General features: G+C 39.4%; 3 protein-coding genes across 6 annotated transcripts in view; all 3 read right to left on the reverse strand.

The window, feature by feature from the left end:
• The window catches only part of rassf5 (Ras association domain family member 5), a 37,480-nt gene extending 29,844 nt beyond the window's left edge, over positions 1-7,636 (reverse strand). The window contains exon 1 of one of the 2 annotated variants that reach the window (XM_043252262.1): positions 6,705-7,636. In XM_043252262.1, the coding sequence (XP_043108197.1) occupies positions 6,705-7,362 (658 nt within the window). In that variant the 5' untranslated portion in view covers positions 7,363-7,636. Of the gene's footprint in view, positions 1-917; positions 1,467-6,704 lie in introns of those variants that run through there. The other variant, XM_043252263.1, reaches the window with a different exon arrangement.
• Positions 7,637-7,993: 357 nt separating this feature from the next.
• ikbke (inhibitor of nuclear factor kappa B kinase subunit epsilon) lies at positions 7,994-17,570 on the reverse strand. The gene is made up of 21 exons (XM_043252656.1): positions 17,009-17,570; positions 16,611-16,732; positions 16,384-16,521; positions 15,507-15,642; positions 15,192-15,373; positions 14,573-14,733; positions 14,340-14,450; positions 13,643-13,822; positions 13,155-13,351; positions 12,957-13,015; positions 12,757-12,848; positions 12,542-12,643; positions 12,336-12,396; positions 12,139-12,254; positions 11,653-11,729; positions 11,067-11,106; positions 10,887-10,988; positions 10,648-10,744; positions 9,257-9,348; positions 9,117-9,188; positions 7,994-9,033 (listed from the first exon to the last, which is right to left on the reverse strand). Exons 2-21 carry the CDS (start codon positions 16,722-16,724, stop codon positions 8,970-8,972), a joined length of 2,193 nt encoding a protein of 730 aa, XP_043108591.1. The 5' UTR covers positions 16,725-16,732; positions 17,009-17,570; the 3' UTR covers positions 7,994-8,969.
• A 783-nt stretch (positions 17,571-18,353) lies between these two features.
• The window catches only part of srgap2 (SLIT-ROBO Rho GTPase activating protein 2), an 82,812-nt gene continuing 79,324 nt past the window's right edge, over positions 18,354-21,841 (reverse strand). For all 3 annotated transcript variants that reach the window (XM_043252031.1, XM_043252029.1, XM_043252030.1), the window contains one exon: positions 18,354-20,886. In XM_043252031.1, coding sequence (XP_043107966.1) covers positions 20,419-20,886 — 468 coding nt within the window. In that variant the 3' untranslated portion in view covers positions 18,354-20,418. The remainder of the gene's footprint in view (positions 20,887-21,841) is intronic.

Below are 21,841 nucleotides of genomic sequence, written 5' to 3' on the forward strand. Positions count from 1 at the left end.
GCTGGTGTACTGTATCCCAGTCTCCATCTACTCAAAGAGACATTCCGGTCCGGATCAATGGGAAATTCAATTTCAACTCCCTTGGCTTTTGATCAAAACGTCATTTTGCCAAAAACAGCACTGAGATCAAATTCATCCACTGATGCCTGGGCGTCTAACTTGAAATAGAGACGAGAATCTGTATGATATGATATATTGGGTCAATTCGAATCCACAAACACAACGTAACATAGACAAACTTACTAATATTATTAAGTGGTGGTGCTTTTTCAGTACACGGTATATCAATGTGCCACAGACATGAACGATACTTCAAACTGGCTGGTTTGTTATTCCGTTACTTTGTAAGCAAACCCAAGAAATCGCCAAGAACACCCTAAATTTGACCATCAAGGAACCCCCAAATACATCCAGACTGCAACATGTTTCAGCCATTTAATAACACCCTGGCAATCACTCACTGCACTTGAGCAAATGTTGTTTAGTAAATGTACATTTAGGATCAGGAAAATCTGGTGTTGAAACAGTGGCTAGCACAACAAAGAATCATCCTGACTCCATGATTACATTGCCTCAGTCTGCATGGTTTACTGGCACGTTCCAGAACCACAGAAGCTTTTAGCAGCTGAGTTACAGATCAATGTCTATTCAACACATGAATGGACAACAATAGATACAATACAAGAGAGAAAAGGAAACCCAGAGGGAAAGAAAGAGCAGGAAAGGAGAACGAGAATGTGATGCGGCAACAAGAACAGAACAAGGCTATTTAAGGAAGGTGAAAGCCACTGCGGAGCTCTGTGACTGAAGCCTAATTGGACAGGTCTAGTCACAGAGGATAAAAGTACATTAAGTTCAAATCTCGCATTCCCTTCCTAATCCAAACCACATCTCAAACCCTCTCAGAGTCAAGTTACCTGATAAGATGAGGGTCCCGCTGCTGCTGGAGCGCCGCAGCATGCGGAGGCCCTCGGACCAGGAGCGGGACTTGGGCAGGCGGCGGAAGAAGCGTCCCAGGCGCTTGGAGACCTGTCCGAAGCAGGCGCTGGCCACCGCCTCCTCCGTCCTCATCTCCGGCAGCATGACCGCTGCTATCTGCGGTCTGTTGCGGCCATGACCCCAGTGCCACCACTGCGACCCGCTCCAGGTGCCGGTCCTTGAGCGGCCTCCGTCCCGGTCGGGGCTGGGCGCCTGTGGCTCCGTTGCGTCACGGTGTGGGCTCCCTGCGCCAGTCGCTCCTGTGTGTCCACCATCGCAGGGCTGCACTCGGTTTTGTGTTGTGCACTGAACGCCCCCCCTCCTCCCAGCCTTTCTGCCACCCTGCACCCCTACCCTCTGACACAATCGCCCCCTCCGCTGACGGGTGGTACTCTCTCTCCTGTTCTTGTCTCTCTGCGTCCGTGCTCCTGTTTTTCTCACGCAGTGCAGAACTTGTACCAGCTCAGACTGCACCCACTCATCCTGCTCTCTGCAGCATGTTTTTCACTGAATCCTTAAAGGCACAGCCGCACTGCTCTCCTGCCTCCTACTCTCTTTTTCCTCTCCCTCTCTGTCCTTCTCTCTCTCATCTCGATCGATCCGTCAATCTCTCTCTCTTCATCCCTCTATGCCTCTCTCCTGTCACTCGGGGCCACTTCCTGTGTGAGAATAGAAGTCCCGTGCTTGGAGGAACCTGTTGTCCTGAAGGACATCTCAAGTTCTGTACACGTTAGTCCTCCACCCCACACCTTCCTCATTCGCTCTTGCGTATATCAATGAATAAAGAGAATTCAGAATTCAGAATTACAGTGTGAATGAAGGTCTTCATGTGCACATATTTCAATTCAGACACTCACAATTAAGGCATATTTGTGATTCAGATGTTTGTTATGCCAAATAAAATCATATGAATTATCTAATACCTAAATAATACACCGTATTTTTCACTTCAGAAAATCCAAACTTTGATGATGCATGAATAAAAGCATATCATCACCAAGCACATTAAGGCACCTAATATTATATATATATATATATATATATATATATATATATATATATATTTAGTTATATAGATATAAAAAACCATATTGTTTTAGTATAATATCAAAAACTCATTAATGCACCTCATATACATTTTAGATTAGATTAGATTTTCCCAAAATACATTCAGAGTTATCATATAGCTCAATAATGCACCTTGTATTTCAGTTTAGGGGTTTGGTTATCATAAAATGTTGGACATAATTGATCTAATAGATCAACAAGTCTATTAATACATCTCATATTCGACTCAGAAATATATTTTAATGATGCAATGGCTCATAAATTGGTAATGGTTATTCCAACACACATTCAGCAAATAAATATACAATACCTCAATAATGCATTCATATTACAATTTATAGATTCAGAGGTTAAGTTATCATAACATATAGCGCATTGTTGATATCATATTTGATTTCTTTTGGCTATAATACATTTACTGCTGTCCTCACCCCAGGTCTCCCAAAAGAGAGAGCGAGTCTGTGAGAGATAGAGGTAGAGAAAAGTAGCCAAGGGCAGTCTAATTATAGTCTGAGATAACTCCCAACGGTTCTGTCATACTTTTGCATTCTCGCTCCTCCTGTTCAGCAATAACTGCCCCATACACCCCATCACAGACCTCATTAACACATCTTCACTTCACACACGCATGAAACACAGCCCACTCTACACCTCCAACTCGAACTGACTGCGCGACACTAATATCAAACCAATAAAGCCTTCACGCACTAGCTGCGTATCCAACCTCTGAATACTGTGAATTCACAGCACTCAAACAGGAAGTGATGTTTCAACAGGCCCAGTCCATCTGCGGCTTGAGGTGAATGTTGCATTAAGAAAGAAGACAAAGCGTCTGCTGTTTAACGGTGTGCTTCAACAAGGATAACTCTGTGCACACATAACCACTAAAACATGAATAACGTGTTTTCAATGGGATCTTGTGGAGCCCCCACTCAAACTTGTGCCAGGGGGCTGACTTAGTTTGCAAAACTGAGAATTGGGGAAGCGGCCAACCTGATTTACAAAGAGTGGGATGTAAAAGTTCTAAATGTTTCCAGAAAGTCAGAAAGTAAAAAACTATTTACATCCACCCAGCAGCATCCATTAACCTAGTCGAGGTAAAAAGAAAATTACAGTCTGTCTGAAACTTTTAATTAAAAATCAATCCGATGTCTGAATGGCGCCCATAAGCTATAATCCATCTGCAATATGGCTAAAAACAGTTTTACTCCAGCATGGATTAAACTCAAAGGCAGACAGGCAGCATCCCTCCATTGCAGACGGATATGTGCTGAAATGAGTGGGGGAGGTTGCCAAAAACCCAGCCAGATTAGACAAATAAAGCCAGACTTGAAGGAGAGGGAGAGAGCAGGTAAAGACTGATGCTTTTAGACAGGCCCATGCAGTGAGGGACGCTTTTTGAGACATTCAGTAACTCTGAGTCACACTACAGCAGGGAGGCTACCTGAGGAGAACTCACTCATTCTCCTTGACTAAACCTTGAGACCTTGTTTAAACCTGCTGTGACTCAGCCGTCATAGAAATGGAATATAATTCAGAAACAGAACTTTATAATGGCAGTACCGAACTCAATGGTGCATGCCTTGCACAATGCGTTTAGCCATGCATTTGTGCAATCGAAGTCTAATGAGAGGTTTCAGGTTTTGACCAGTGTATGCTGGCTGAGCAAGAAAACGCTGCCTTAGAGGAACGTTTTACAGCTATTCTTTTATCGCTCGGGAGATTTCATAGATATTACAGATATTTATAAAAAAAGTCCTTGAATTTTAAATGGAAGTATTGTTTATATATGGTAAGATGACATAATGGGAAAACCTGCTCAAAAATGTGCAACCATCTAAATTAAGTGATTCTATCCTAAAAGGTACGTAGAGTGGTCAAAATTACTTAACAACATGAAGTTAAGACCGACAAAAAAAACCAATTGATTTATTAAAGAGACCTCTTCTGATTTTTCTTTCCTTTGGGAGAGAGTAAGAGCACAAAGGAACTGTTTATAGATGAACATAACCACTGATGTTTTCTGACTGCCTCTTTCATTCAGTGTGTATAATTATGGGCTGTGTGCACTAAAATGGTGATCCGTAGTAGTCAAGACGCTCCGTCTTTAGCCCGTCTGCACCACCGCAAGCTCTTAAATACACCATTTCCCAGCATGCTCCAAGACACTTCTAAACAAAAAAAAAGCAACAATTACAAACTACAATGTTGTGCTTTAGCCATGGGTGACTTCTGGTCATGTGCATGTGCCTCTGCTAGGGGCATCTCGACATACTAGAGAAAAGAAACCAATGCTTATGGGGGAGGCATATCAGGACATGCTCTTGGAATGCAACACAAAACCCCCATGAACTCCAAAAAGGTAAAATTTAGAATTTGGAAATCCCCAGCGTATCCCATTCTCATTCTTACTGACAAACCAGAACAAAAACACCAGGAAAAATTACACCCAACCCTGGCATTTACAACGAAGGTTAAGGAGAAAGAGGAACAAGTGTTTATAAACTCCTGAGGTTTCAATGAAAATAGTGGAACTTCATGAAATGTGATAAGGAGCTTCTGCAAACACACGTTCATACAACATTTTGCTATACATATGTATTATGTATATTATGTATACGTATATATTTGACTATACCGTTCCTTTAAATACAATTCTGTTACCATTTACACACCCTGTTTTTCCAAACCTGTATGACTTTTTAAGCAATACAAAATATCTTAATGTTTTGTTAATATTTTAATCGTATGGTCAAAAAAGACTAGAAAGAAAGCTATTTTTATTTTCAGGGGATCTGTGCCTTTAAAGGTATTATTTATGAATGATAAAGAAAGGACGAAGGGAGGGTTAAAGTGACACTCCAAATGTGACTTTTCGCTGCACTGGAAGGGCAGAACAGTCATTGGGGTTAATGTATAATCATATAATCATCCCCAACTTCTAAATGACACACTCCATAAACCCCTGCAATTTCGCTGTCTGCCTCTTATGAAGCCGTTCACTGCAGTACCTTTTCCAAAAGAGAACTGCTGACACACTGCTAACTCAGCAACGCTTTACACATGCACACACATACACCACCTAACAGATGCACCATGTGCGCACACACGCACACACACACACACACACACACAGGCTGAACCTTATGTTCTCAGGGTGCATTGGGGTAAAGCCATTCATTTCAGATCACATTCTAGCACTGTATGAATTTAATCTCTCAAATAAACTGTTAGCTGAGCTTTTTTTAAGCTATAACGTAATTCACATACCTATTTTTGTATCTGTAAGCAAAAATGAAATGGAATTTGATTTGGGTTCTCTTCATCAAACATGTCCAAGGAAGCTTTATTTTTTAAGGTTTTTGCTCTTTAAAAACATTGAAAATGCATAATGGGACAGTGAAGTGCAGCAACAAAGGTACAACAGCAATCCCAGGGCATAGGCAAAGCATGGAGGGAGCAAGTACCTCTAAACCATTTAGAAAAATCCAAAATGACTCAAACAGGGTAATAGGATCCCACTGCAGATTCCTACTTTGTTTACTTAAAAGGCAGCTGTACCTCACTCACATGCTTCAAATGTTTCTCATTCCTATCTCTAGACAATCAGAGACCTCTGTTGGTGACAGTAAGGATCTGGAGGGGGGTTGTCAGATATCCCCCTTCCCCTTCATATACAACTAATCAAATATGACAAATAACGAAACAGAAAAACAAACAATGACCTCTGCTGGGGACTTCCCCCTCACCCTCCACATGTGTCAGCATGCTTCATCTTGATTAAACACACACTACTGGAAGTTCCTATAACACTGGAGCCGTACAAACAACTCCTTCAACAGAAAATGCTACTTTATAAACACGTATGTACACTATATGTACATTCCTCTACGCTTTTCTATAAACTCCTTTTTTCATTAGATATTTTCCCTCTTCCCCACTATTTAAAACTCTTAACTAAAAATTAAAGTTTAGAGAGTCCAAACTCTACGGTACATACAACAACTGAAGATAATCACTTATTTACACCTAGTCCATCCATCCAAATAACTATTAATTCATCTATAACCGTACTCACCAATCCATTCATGCAACTATATTACAATCTATCGCCTGCCTTTTCATCTGATCATTTGTTCAACTATCCTCAAACACCCCCAACCACACATTCATCCATTCATCTATTCCTCCGTCCATCTAACTCTCAATCCATCAATTCATCCATCATTCCTCTAAACATTCTAATATGCGCCCATTAGTCTCGCATCCGTTTGTTCATCCATTAACTATTTTTATCTTTCAACCCTGACAATCATTTAATGCATCCATCCACCCTACATCTATCTATGTGCATTTATTCACCCAGCCTTTCATCTACAGCTATTCCTTCACCTATTCATCAATCCATCCAACTATCTGTGTTTCCATCCATCTACCTATCCATCCCTCTGTTTATCCGTTGCATTTCCTTCCTCCAACTATTCGCAATCACCAATCCATGCATCCTTCATCTATCTATCTATCTATCTATCTATCTATCTATCTATCTATCTGTAGTTGTACATTTATGCATCCAGCCCTTCATCTGCTTCCATCAGTCCATCAACCTCGTGTTTATCTAAGGTCAGGTCAGCAGAGGAGAGATAGCGGTCACTCACTTTGACACTTGAGCGCGGCACTGCTGATCTGGCGGTTGCAGGCGTCGCACCAATCCTGGCTCAGCCGTCTGGAGACGAAGATGTGGCCCTCTCCCCTCTCCGCCTTCACCCTCGGGTCTCTCTGGTTGAAGATGGACCATGCCTCCCTCCTGAGAGGCTCGCTTCGCATCTTCACTACTCCCGACCTTGCCTGTGTCAGCCTGTCGATCGCCAGCCCTTCCAGTCCGTCCGTCGGGCAGCCGAAGTTTGACCGCGCAGAGGGATTGCGAACAACTTCTGGGGACGAAGACGCGTGGATCTTCGCCGTGTCCTTCACCGAGCTCCTCCGGCTCCCAGCACTCTGTCGGCGAAATATCCCGTTATTATTGTTCGCGTTCTCTCGGTCCATGTCCACAACGGGTCCGTCCATATTACTACGCGGCGAGCCGCCACGGCTGTGTGGTGCTGAAGGCGGCTCGTGATTGAATAACGCGAGCGATGCTGAGACTGCGGCTCTCGCGCTGTCCACATCACTCGCTCTGTTTCGCGTGATGATCTTGTCCAGCGACCATTTACGCGTGAATTTCTTCCTGTCGCTCGACTTCAGCTTGTGGAATCGTTGCTGATCCGAGTCGAGGTGGTGTTGAGCAGGGTGCTGTCCTAAAGTGACGGACGCCATGACTGTCGGCTTAGAGTTGTATGTGGGCAGAATACAAACTAAATTGAAGCGCCAGCGGCGAGAGTGTGACGCGCGCACTGAATCAGCCGCGCGCTTTAAATGTCACTGGCTGCGCGAACCTGCCCCTCACGAACCCATGATCTTGTTGCTCACTTCTGTTATTACGCTAAACACGAGAGGAAAGAGTATTTTAAAAATGCCTAAAATGAAAACCACAAACTCATGATTTTGTCGATTACTTCTATTTCGGCTTAATATGAGAAACAGCCTACAGAATTAAACAAAAAAAACCTGTATGAATAAACTTCGCTGTCAATGAAATTGCTTTGGACGTGAACACACATCTGCGCATTTCTAATAAGCTATTTATATTATTGTGCAATTTTAGAACTATTTGAACAACTATATATGATATATGAACAACTATATACACATACACACACACACACGGGTGTATATGTGTATGTATTTGTGTATATATATGTGTATGTGTGTATATTATTACATATGTATATATTACATAAGAAATATTACATAATGTGTAGCTTATTGTATTTGAAAAATTATAAAAATTTAATGCTTAATTGGTATTAAAAATATTTTTCCAATAAAAAGTGATTTTCACCAGTTGTGTTCATATTTTTATTGATCGCCTTATATAGTCTATCAAGTACCACTTCACATTTAAAAGATGGCTCAATACAGAAGTGAAGATGTTAGAAAAATACAAAACTTTTAACATTTTAGTTTACAAACTAAAGAGAGAGAAAAAAAGTCACCACAGTTCCCCCAGAGTGAGGATTTCCCCTTAACTCACCAAACAGAACCCACCAAACATATCTTTCACTTTCCATATTGTAATGTTCTGTAATACAGCAAGATACGAGTCTACTGACTCTTGTCAGTATTTGCATGATGATAATATTCTGAGTCATCTGCAGTTCAGGCATTGTTCAAAAGCACAGGTGAACATTTTTAAATAACCAAAGCGTCCTCTAGAGCTCCACGTTGTGTGATGCTTTGTTGTGATCAATAGACTAATTAAATTAGTGCTATTACACAGTTATCTCTCAAAAACGGAATCGATTACAAAGCAGGCTGAACTCTTCTCTCTTTATCCCATGACTGTGCAATAATTACAGTGTTATTGTCAGCCGAATGCACGGTGCCATCAATATTTAAGTCTCATGAAAACTGCTGTAGTCATTACAACAGATCTATATTTCTGTTTTCTTGGCTATTAACGTCAATACTACCAGACTGCATAAAAGGTAAACTGCAGCAACTACATGAACACTGAATTTGAGAAGTATGACTTTTGTGATTGATAGCAAAAATCAATCAAAGTGCAGTTTTAAACATTTCTGTTTTCTTTCAATCTGTCAGAGGACAGTTCAGGGACTTGAGGCCAGTCATAACATAATTTGTGCTTTGCACATCAGTGCAGATGTAACAGCCCTGGTAATAGCCATTAAGACGTTAATCTGTTCTTTATGGTTTGAGAGATTCAACCAAGGACATTTTTGATACGTTTTGTTTAGCTTTCTCTTTAGCTCACAGGTCCAGGCTCTGTAAATATAAATATTGTTGTGCATTCTTTGAGGTCTTCATGGTCTGTTGGCTTGAGGTACTTTTTTCTCCAGCGGCAGTGTAGCGGTGACTACCGCAAGGCTTTAAAAGAAGATGTCTTGTTAAATTTGAAAGGATTTTCTATACAAAAAAAAAACACATTCAAAGCTAACTCTATACAGTACCTTTCTATCATGTTGTTGTTATTCTGTAGCTCCCGTGCCACAGCCTCCATTTCATCCTTTAATCTGTTCATTCTGGAAACAATTTTTATTTAGTATTTGGAACTGGCAAATGCTGCGTCATCTTCAATGCAATAACATACTTGAGGATCATGTGCTGATCTTTTTTCGGCCCATCCACTCCCTCGGCTCCTACAGGCTGCTGGAGAGCTCGAAGCACAGTTCTGTCCAGGACCTGCAAGGATGGAGAGCAACGTGAGCAGGAAGCTTTGTTGTGGACCGGGAACTGTAAGAACATCTGATTTCAGAAGAGTATGTTAGGTCTGACCAGAAATATGTGGGAATTATGAGCAGCAATTGAATCAGAATCAGAAAGAGCTTTATTGCCAAGTATGTTTGCACAGACAAGGAATTTGTTTTAGTGTCACAGCTACCGGCTCACAGAGACACACACAGGCAGATGGGGAAAAAAATTAAATAAATAAACAATAGTGTTTTAGATTTAAAAAAAAAAAGAATAGAAATAGTATAAAAGAATAAAGATAAATAATAGGAAGATGTGCTAGAATGTGAGGTTATAAATAAATGTAAGGATTGCACAGTAGAAGAAGTTTTAACTGAGGCAGATTGCCTGGGGAAAGAAACTGTTTATACCTGTTGAGAGGTTCATACCTGAAGCTGCTACTGTAGCCATTATTAGACTCTCCTTATTTGTTTATTAATTCATTCTGAACTGAGATATTTAGTTTGCAAAGAGTACTTGCACACACACACACAAGCTTCAGCCTAGAGTTGGTCAAAAAAGTAATTTATTGGGCAATTTTAAAAAAGACTTTTAACGCATTACAATCAGGCATTACAACCAAATCTAAGATAACTAGTTATCCCTGAAAATAATTAGACAGTTCGGTCACATTTTATATTAGGTGGCCTTAACTAGTATGTACTTAAACCCCAAAAAATAAGTACAATGTACTTATTGTGTTCATATTGTATTGAAAAACACCATTGAAGTGGGATACAGGTACACTGTACCAAATAATTAAGTGCATTGGACCAAATAATTAATTTAAGTACACAAGTAGTTAAGGCCACCTAATATAAAGTGGGACCGACAGTCTATATTGACTTGAATAATTATAATTAATAATTAATCTGGAAGATAATTTAGAAAATGATTTAAATTGGAAGTGATGCAAGTTCCACTTGAAATTAATTAGACTATTAATGTTTAATGACAGGCAGCATAATGGGAAACTTAGCTGTAGTCATGCTATACAACTGAAGTCAACACAAAAACGTAAACTGCTGTAAAAATCTCAGGCATTCTTTTCTTTTGGGTTCAATCAAAATTGTATTTGATAATTTATTGTGTAGTTTATACACGAACCTGTTCACTCTGGACAGGATAAAAATCACAAAGTAAGTCTGTGAAAAACTAAATGTACTTAACCTCCTCAGGGACGACTTGTCACGCCTGAATGGCATTAAAGACAGACAGTGTCTGTCTTCAGCAGAAAAAAAGAGGGCTGACCTTGTTCTGCTGGGCCTCACACACATGCAGTTCCCCCATCCTCTGGCGCAGGACAACTCCAAAATGCTCTAGACTCGCCTGCATCTCATAAAGAACCCTGCAGAAGCAACACTCACATGGTCACCTGCATACAGTATGTAGTTCTTTGACAAAACCTTTAAAAGTAATAAAATGTGTATTAAATATGTTCAACGTAAGGCTCCATGGTGTATTCTCAATCCATGTGACCTCGGTCATACCTGTTCCAGCTGTCAGCAGCCATCAGAACATCCTGGTATTTCTGCAAACAGTCATCCTTGAATAAACTCTTGACCTTCTTTATGTATGAAGACAGATTGAGCCTGGGCAGAAAGCAATCAGCGTTTAATCACCGTGAGAATGGGCACACATTCAAGATGCTCCTGGTGTTTAATACTTACTTCTCAAACTTGTGAATCTGTTCGTCATTGTAGCTGAGCTCTGGAACAGAAAGAGAATAAATTAATAGCAGTCATTTGAAAACCTCAACCCAACACCGTAGTCCTTTTTCTCTGTGCGGCTGCTCACGATAAGCACTATTATAGCCGACTGGCTTCTCTGCAGAGACATATCTAACATTATCAATGCAGCCAGGCAGAAAGAGGGGTTTTATTCTTCCGTCTCCATGCTTGCCTGTCTGGAATGGTCCGTTCTGAGAGATAAGGCAGCACAACAGTGCCTCCCTTCCCTGCAGCGCAGTACTGAGAACTAATCTGACTAATCTCAGCGCTGGCTCCATTTATCAAACTCTAAGTTCAGCTCCAGAAGTGCGAGTGACAGAAATGGGTCACCATCTAATACACAGTAAAATCTCGCACAGTTTGGTCAATTTTCGCTAAGCGTTCAGAAACCATGACTCGTTGAGAAGAACATTTATCATTGGTTTAAAGTACACTATCCGCAGAAGCTCAGAAGGAGTGATTTTACAGGTGTTGTACTGTACATTCATCTGTAATTTGTTGTTATATTAACATGAGAGTAAATTACTTCCTGTCATTCTGTCTTTGCAATACTGCTGATGCACTGCAACAATCTTCCCCAGTAAAACCTCCATCTTCTGGATACTGCGTTAAGAAGAAGAAAAGTAAATGTAACCATTAAAATTTAGGATTAAACTTTACTTTTATTTATATAACACTGTATTGTCAACTTCCATACGAATGTGCAAATATATATTAATCTATTTGAAATGTACACTTATTTATTTGTTTTTTGGAAATAATTTTTAATGAATGAATGCTTGTATTTTTGTGTATGTTATACATGTGATAGTATGTGAATGAGTTAAATCAACATTGGACAGATGCTGTGCTGAAATGTTTTACCATGTTATGTCAGTGGTTTTCAAGGTTAATTTCAAGGTTTTTGACATAAAATAATAGAAAAAAGAAAAATCCAATGGCACCAGGATAAAGATTTGATGCAGTAGTAAACTGTAAACATTCAACAAATTATCCTAACAGGCTGTGTTACCTTTTATCCTGGGCCAGTGCCTCAGAGTGTTTCGACAGCACCACATGCAAATGCTGAAGTTGATTCTGGAACTCTCTGATTCCACTGCTATACATCCGCTGCAAATCCTTTTCAATCTACACACAATGATTAACCTCAAACTATTGTGTGATCTAGTTCGTTAATTCAATACATTTACCACAAAGCACAACTCTTACCATTGGGAGTTTTTTCTTATTGTCTACAAAGTCTGGAATCTCATGCGCTAACTTCTGAGCACTGGTTTGGAAGAATCAAAAGACATCCATCACAAAAAACCTTACTACACACAATGCTTATTAAACTGGAGTAAGCATTAGATTCATGATACCACGTAGTAAACTAAATCACAAATTGAGTCGGTGTCTCAGTGGTGGACTCTTACAATAGATGGAGATGCTCCTCAGTGCTGATAGTAGAAAGCAGCTTCATATTCACCATGGCAATCCTGTGTGCCACATTACTGCATTCAAAGCCAGTGTTTTCACTGAAAAGTCGAGAATATTGTTAATGAAAAGGTTAAGATCGGGTTCGGTTTTCTTGTGGCAATAATTATCGGGAGACAGACTCTTGCAGCATAGCGATCACATAAGAGCTCACATGTAGCTATAGAACCCCTGCAGAATGAGTTCCCTGTATTTCTGGAGTGATCGGGCTATCCGCAGGTACTGATGAATGACCCCGACAATGTTCTTTAGGAGGAACAAAAACAACAAGACAAAGTGTGAGGCTCAGGGATAATGGTGTTATAATGTTCACCATACAAAAGCACCAGAGATTAAAAACTTAGTCTCGCTTACCTTGGAGAAGGTGTAATCTGCCGTGATGTCAAACTTCGTAGGTATCGCAGGGGCCTCAGCTAAATAAAAAAATTTAAGTAGAAGGGACGGCGGAAGAATAAATAGAGACAAAGTTAATCTCTGTAAATGTGGCCTATTTAATGGCTTATAAACTCGGCATTGTGACACACACATAAAACACATTTACTTTGACCGTACGTTCTTTGTATGGACGGCCTACTAGTTTCTCTGGTTTTCGGCTGATGAGAATGATAGGGCGGTCAGGAGTTGTGGAAGGAAGGTTCACTATTTTCATGCTTGGCTCCACAATGAGAGGATGACCCTGAAAAAGGTACTGTTGAGCTGCCGGTTCGATTCCAGTTTGGGCCTGAACATCCTCAAACAAGATTGAGACCCTTAAAGAGGAAAACATTTAATCACTGTGAAAAAGAATTCCTCCTTATATATATATATATATATATATATATATATATATATATATATATATATATATATATATATATATATATATATATATATATATATATAATTGAAGGTAATTATTTTTAATGGATTTTAAAATCACCATTTGGGGACCTATAACCAAATGGCATCTGTATTTACAAAAAGCGAAGCAAAGTTGCAAGGAGTACTTCAGGCATAGCTGCTGTAGAGTTAAGAAATCTCTTCTCGAGGAGCCCACATACGCGTTATGAAAGTGGATGTAGATGTTGTGTGCTGTGGCCTGCTGGAGAGAGTAGATGTGGACCGTGATGCGATGCAGAATGTCAGTGGTGGCAGCAAAAAACTGCACGAAGTCCCAGCACTTCTCCTGATTGGCCTCTAGTATGCTGGCCAACACTGGGACCAGCTGGGTCTTTAAACCCCTGTGGAAAAAAAACCAGAACCGTTGGTCATGTGCTACCAAGAGGTTTCAGTGCTCAAAGAGCGTTCAAGGATTTCTTTCCAGAATGTTATTCATGATGAATACAAGCATAAAACTTAAATGAGTCATAAAATATGGCTATTTTTAATTTGACATGAATGAAAACAATCAAATGAGCTGATAAATTGTGGATATTGGACAACGAGAAATTTAGACACGACTTAGGACCTTAAAGACCCACTAGCGTCCACACTGACAGATAACATTGTTTATTATATGCATAAGCTGCAGCTATGCATTTTTTATTATACAATGGCTGAAAAAAAATTCCTCTAATGGAATTAGAACAATTCTTATGACTTAAACCCTTAAAACAGTATGACACACTGGATGAATGGTATTTATCTATAACATACAAATTAAATATAGCTTTACAGATTGAGGTCCATATACAAATTGCATGCCGATACTGTCTGTCCACAAAGTTTTTAACCACACTTTTGCATAGAGAAGCTCACTCTGAAAGTTGGCAGCAGTGTGGTAGTCCGTAGCTCCATTCAATGGGTCCATCTTCTACCTTCTGCACACCTGCTACGGCTCCCTCTGGCTTCTCTGTTGTGATCTTGTACCTGGGGAGAGCATCAAAGGCGTATAAACAGTAATGTAGCAGTAATCGTCTCTCACAGTTATGATTAATATATAATACATGTTTATAATAGGTAGGATTTAAACATTTGCAAATAAGGCTTACATGATTTTCTTGTTTTTGCGTGGGCCTCCATACGGAATAAAAGGAAGACTGCCAGTGGCAGCATGGTAGAATGTGACACCAATGCTCCACAGATCCACAGATACACCATAAGCTTTCTGTTGGGGCTTCCTCAACACTGCACGCTCATACATGTCCGGATGCTGAACCAAACAAATTATCACACAAGTGCAACGGCTGGACAAATCTGACACGCTTCGTATCCAAAAAAACCTAAATAAAAACGATTCCTGATCTCGCAAATGCTCTAAAGCATTAGTACTGTAAGAAAGTTATTTCCCGTGACCCCGAAAATAACATTCCTTAGAGCTGATATGAAACCGCACTAAATGTTTGCCGAAAGATCTGGTTAGTTCACTGTAATATTAATACTGCTGCAATTACCTCTGGTCGCTTAGATAAATCATTATAATTAACTGGAACGATCTAAATACATTTTCCTCTTTAGCTAATTTGCTGCATCACATGCACGTTTATTCACAGGCAGATTAAAGGAGCCACATCGAAAACCTTTTTCACAACTGCACATGCTGTACTGGCTGAATGGATGCAGGATTCAGCATTAATCAAATAAAGAAATTATACAGTGTTTCCTTCTTACCAGATATTCCTCTGTGCCATATATGGACACAAACTTCTCATCGTCTTCCAGTTCACGGGCAGCACCGAAGTCCGCCAGCTTGTACACCGAGCGTCCATCCTCACCCACTTGCCTCATGATATTGCCAGGTTTGATGTCTCTGTGCACAATCCTATTCTCTCGCAGGTGGTTCATTCCTTGGACTGTATTTGACCAAATGGAAGAAAGATGAAATATGAGGGGAGCTCCATTTATCCACAGTAACGTCTCCCAACAGGGGCACGTGTAATTGAGCGTAAACTAATTAACTATATAATTTCCTCAGTTGGTTCTTACCCACACACTGTAACACGATGAGGAACTCAGACTCGGGAAGTCCAAACGCATTCTCAGGCTCCTCTAGCAGGTTCAGCAGGCTGCCACCTGAACAGAACTCCATCACCAGAACCTTCTGCTTTGGGTTCATATGCATCTGACACGCAAGGATAGAAATTAAAATTCGCCTACAATTTCAAAATTATTTATTGTAAAACATATTAAAATTAGTGCTGTCAAACGATCAATTGCACCCAGAACAACAGTTATACTGTTATTAAATATATAAATGTGCATACATTGAAGTATTAGCAAAATATTCTGTGTTTATGTGTGTGTGCATTTATATATACATAATATACACAGTTCACATACATACATATACGCACACATACATATACATATGTGTGTGTGTATACATGTATGATGTGTATATATATATATATATATATATATATATATATATATATATATATATATACACATATATATATATATACATATATATATATATACACATATATATATATATACACATATATATATATATACACATATATATATATATATATATATATATATATATATATATATATACACATATATATATATATATATATATATATACACACATACACACACACACACACACACAAAAACGGTTATCTTGCATGCAGTTCATCACGATTAATCATTTGACAGCACTAATTAAAATGTCATTCATTCATGTGATATTAAAACTGAATTTTCAGCAGCCATAGAACTGGACCTGGAAGTGCGATCAAAAAGCACACGATGCACCATGAGAAAATCAAACATCAAACTACATTTTGAAAAAATCAGCGGTACTGTGGCTGGAAAATCTTGAACATAGTCACCAACCACATCAGATACCTACCTCCTCCACAGCAAAGAGTTTAACAATGTTGACATGATTGAGTTTCTGCAGCACCTCAAACTCTCTTATCTGAACTTCATAGGGCCTGTTGTAGCTCACCAAGTTAAAGACCTTCGCTGCAACGAGCTCCCCTGTTTTCTAGAGCAACGGAAACGGTCATTTTAGCAAAGCATGACCTGTTTGAGTATTGAAAACGACATGGAAAGGCTTGAAGAACGATGGAGTACTTTGTTGCGTGCTTTGTAGACGCTTGCCGTGGCCCCTTGACCAAGAACATCATCCAGTGACCAAAGGTGGCTTGCTGTACTTGCGGTCATCGTGTTGACACCAGCAGATGACATGATCGGATCTGTGCACGACAGGAAAACAGTCAAAGACACTCTGTATTAAATACAGAACCATAATATCCCTTCACGATTAGATTACCTGTCCTCCGCATGTTACGATTAATACGTATCTATCTGTAGATAGATATCATTATCCTGAGCTGACGCCTGATTTCAGGTAACATGTAAATCATTTTGCTAATCTACAAACAGTACGTTAATTTGAAATTCAAGTGCTTTTTTCTAGTGCTAAACATTCAGCAAAAGTATTAGCAACGTATTAAGCAAAAGTGACTCACCAGTTTATTTTTTGAACACAAGACGTCTCAAAAGTCACTCAGAGGCGTCAAATAAAACCCATTTCCTTTCTATATGACCCGCAAGCACAGGATATACATAAACAGCATCGCGTTCCTCCACAAATAAGCTAATGTTTTAATGGAAAGACGTTGTTTGAACTGTCCAGTCTCTATGAGGATTTCCCCTTCACACCATCATCACTCTGACTGACAACACAAGACCGACCAACCATTTGTGTGGCATTCTCCACTTTTATCCGACACTGTTAATCCCTGCGTGTTTTCCTGAGGACTAAGTACACCTGCAGTCCTCCTGGATAAATACCGTATAAATTCAGTTCGACGGAAACCAGCAACTTTCCTTTCATTTCTGTCAGGAACTTCCTTGTTCGGTGCGTCGCGTTCGTGTTAAGGGTAACGATACTGTCGTTTTTTCCTTTTTTCTCTTAACATATGTTATCGTCTGGAAGTTAGAAAACATCACACAAGTTAAAATATTATGCTGTGGGGTATTATACAACTTGGTTTATATACAAACCGCTATTTTATTACACCATGTTAAAAGTGACAACGAACCTAAAAATGGACGTCGCCCTCTCGTGGACGGACTTTAAAATGCAGATGCTCTTTTTTTATCAATTAAAAGCATTTTCTCCTGGCGTCTGTTCAAGTTTAACGTAAGACACAAGGAAATAACTTTTACCCAGATTTGCATATTTCATTAAATTCTTTACAAAGCTTTCCTGTTGCACACATTTTCTGCTAAGCATAAATATTTTGTGTTTCCTCAAGAACGGAATAGGCTTCTCAAGGTTCTTCATAACAGAGAGCTATCTTTTCCTTCTCCACTTTATCATGTTCGATAAGGATTTAAAAATTCCTTATTATTCCCTAATTTGTTTTTCAAGAACTTCAATATCGTATTGGATTTTTTTTTTTTTTTTTTGGTTTATTTTAGTTTATGGTGAAATGAATGAACACGGACGAATCAAGAATTATGAAGTTCATAAGAAATGGGAACTGCAGCTATACAGTCACTTCATGTTTCGCTGAAACGCCTAAAGATGTGATGTGAATTACTGGTATTTCATAAACAACAAATGAGTCAAAGCTAAATATGGGCATTTTATGTGTAACGTATGTTAAACAACCCCCACCCCCTCCGTCCCAGTTATTTAATAAAATAATTGTTTAAAAAAATAAAAAAGGGGCTTGTGAAAGTAGGAAAAAATGATTTTTCACAATTTCTTCATTCAAACGGCCAAAAAAACAGTCGGCATGTTTTTATCTAAAATGAAAAAGTCACTTGCAAAATTGAAAAAAAAAAAAAAAAAAAAAAAGATCATTTTCGGTTTTTTGCACATTTTTATTGCAAATAATCAAATACACATTCAGCAAGCAATTTTTTTTTTATTTAAAAATGTTTACTACAAGAACTACACGTGGAATTATAGAATGTATATTTGAGTGGCAACTACTATTGCTGTAACTGTACAATATTGTACCAAAAAGAAAAAGAAAACCACAAATTATGAAGAAAAAGAATGTACCTCTGTAAATGTACACTATTGTATATACAAAGTACATCTGAACACAGGTTCCTCTGGTAACAGATATCTGAATGGACAACTATAAATATATCTGGCAAGACGATTCATTTTACAGTCTTGTTTCAATTGGACAGGAATTACATTTCAACAATAGTTATGATTACAAATAAAGAAAGAAGAATCACCCTCACTTAATTTGTTCACAAACATACAATGCAGATTCAAGTGTATAATGATTGATTTCAGTTTACTCGGTGAAAGAAAACAGTATGTGTGTAAACGGAGGCCTCGGGCCAACAGCATACTATTAACATTACACATTAAACACACACCGCGAGTTTCCTGCTGTCATTTGCATGTAAAAGAACTCCAATAAGACAGTTTCCAGTTGCCTTTATGAGGTATCAGGAACAACACACACGGAATACTTCCAATCATTAACACGTGAACAAACGTAACCACCCGTGAAGACGTTTCCAGAACACGACGACACATTCAGAAAATAACACGCAAGGAAAAAGGCTCGTCCTTGGGAGGGGGAGGGGGGTTTGCCTCGGTCGAAAACATCTCGGTCCGTCTGTAGATATTTTCCAGGAGTCACAGTCATTGCTTGTAAGGCTTCGAAGTGAAGCAGGCTACTTTTGCATACCGCCACAACGTCTATGTCCTAATTTCTGCAGGACATTAAGGCCTCGCTTAGGAAAACACAAGAATTGTCCGATGCGTTCTGTCGAAGGCATAATCAGGCAGGCCGTGTGATGAAGATTGTCAGACTCTTAAAGAGGCTTTTTTTTTGGCGCGCTTATCCTTTCGGAGTTGGAGGAAAGCGAGCTACGTTTTTGCATGTGTCCCCCGTCGGTGTGTTGCAAGTCTTTCCCTTTTTTTTTTTTTTTTTGCATCGTCAATCTCTAAAAGCTGCTGTTAGGCTGCTAAGGTTCAGAATATACACACTGTACTTAAACACACATACTAATACATAGATACCATGATACAGACCCAAAGGTGAGTAATGACCTAGGGAAAATTAAATAAAATTATGCTATCCGTTTTTCATTTTTATACATGGGCGACGAAGAAATAACATACTTGCGTGACATTCCTCATTTTCAGATCACTTTTTCCAGTTATAATCATGATCATTAAACTTGTACAAAACAACACCCTCTTTTTTTTTATGTGCCCTCTTATATAATAGTACAATAAAACCACATATTAGACTGTTAATAATGCCAGAAGTGCTTTGAATCTGTTTGTTAGGGGATTCACGTTTGCCATGCAAATGTCTGGTGAATCCTCATGCAAAAAAGTTGTTCCTATTCCTTTATTTGGTGTGTTTAAGCAGAAACTGTGATTTGTATGAACTAGAGCTACTGATTATTGTATAACAGATTCGTAGAATCAGGATCAGGATGTAATGCTATTGCGTGACAAGGAGCGACAAATCCGTATCAGGAAAGTTTGCTTGTATCCGCTGAGATGCTGTGCCGTCTGTAACCTGATTTAAGACGCACCCGAGTCCGAGGGGAAGAATGCGTCCTCAAAAAGCACTTCCACTGCTTGTTCAAAGTCTGACACCTTATTTATAAAATCAGCCGAAAAAACTCCAAACCACTAATTTGGGATTAGAAAAGAAGGATTGCTGACGTCTCAATCCAAACTAAAACAGTGTTGTAAATCACTCCAATATTCCACATGTGTATATTAATTCCACACACACAAACACACACACACACACTCATGCTCACTCACGCAAGCATTCAATATCACTTTGAGTCTTTTAAGTTGTCCAGTTTAAGATGCGAAGAGTCAGTATTAGAGGGAATTACTAAGAAACTGATCACAGATGGATGCCGTAAAGCCTCAGACGGGGCAGGACTTGTCGGTGGGTGGTGGAGGGGGCGGTGGTGTAGGCGGTATGGTGGTGGTTGGGGAACCCATCGCCGGACTGCCCCCCGCCGAACTGCTTTTTGGGAACACCACAGGCTTGGGTTTGGTGGCCGGGGGTTTGTTATCTCTGAAGGCGGAGCCAGAAGCAGACAGACCCGTGGTAGACATTGATGATAGAGGGCTTTTGGGACCCGAGCTTTTGCCGGGCCGGAAGGTGGAGGGCATGTCGCTAGCCGAGCTGGCGCTGCGCTGCAGGGGATGCTGGGAGGAGTCGGCCTCACGGAGCAGGCGGGAGTGAAGCGGGCTGGAGGGCTCAGATGCCCCTCCGCTCTTCAGCTGCTCTAGAGTGTCAAGCACCACGTCAGGAGCGTGTTTGACATTGCTCTGCCTCTCCAGCTCTCGCAGCTCGCTTAGAGCCGTGTTCATGGTCGCCTCGATGTCCTGAAAGAATATATGCAAACGTCATTTATAAATCATTATTTTGTATATTGAATTATTTATCCGTATTTGTAATTTTCAGCATCATTACCCAGTCACATAGACCTTCAGAAATCATATTAACATGGTATAGTCCGAGTTATAGTTAGTTATATAGTTGTTATACATTATAGTTAACAGCTGTGCTGCTTGATATTTTTCTGAACCTGTGCATCTTTTTCGGGATTTTTGATAAATAAAAAGTTTAAAAACAGTGTTTATTCAAAAAAAAAAAAAAAAAAAAATTGTTACATACACTACTATTCAAAATACTTTTACTGATGTATTGAAGTGATGAGCAAAAAATGTTTTTCAAAGAATAAAAAAGTATCACAGGTTCTAAAATAATAGTAAACATCACACCAGTTCAAACACTGATAATAAATCTGGACATCATCATGATTTCTGAAGGATCGATTGACGCTGAAGGCTGGAGTAATGGTTGATAAATTCAGCATAATGTCACAGAAATTAATGATACTTTAAAGTATATTAAAATAGGAAACCAATACTATCACCATTTTATTTTTATATTTTTAATCAAATAAATACAGCCTTGATGAGCAAAAAACATGCTCCATTAAAAAAACCTCTTACTGATCCCAAACTTTTAAACAGCAGTATGTATGTAAAGTTTATTTTATTTTTGTAGCTGAAAAACATTACTGTCATCTGGCTTTTTTCAGTTTGATGGAATTTAGTGCCACTCTCCAGCACTTCACTTTTCCAAAAAGACAACATCCGTAGCTTTGGCTTTAGCTCAAGGTCAGTAGCTTCTGATGGCCATTGCACAGAAAGTGCAACGACAAAACCGGACTGCAGAACGCCAACTCAATTACATACAACCAACAGCTAGGATCAATTCTGAACCTCTATCCAGCCGTGAAATTACACCTCAAAGAAAAATAAATGGGACGCT

This window comes from Puntigrus tetrazona, chromosome 11 (genome assembly GCF_018831695.1).
Source record: "Puntigrus tetrazona isolate hp1 chromosome 11, ASM1883169v1, whole genome shotgun sequence".
Classification (NCBI taxonomy): domain Eukaryota; kingdom Metazoa; phylum Chordata; class Actinopteri; order Cypriniformes; family Cyprinidae; genus Puntigrus; species Puntigrus tetrazona.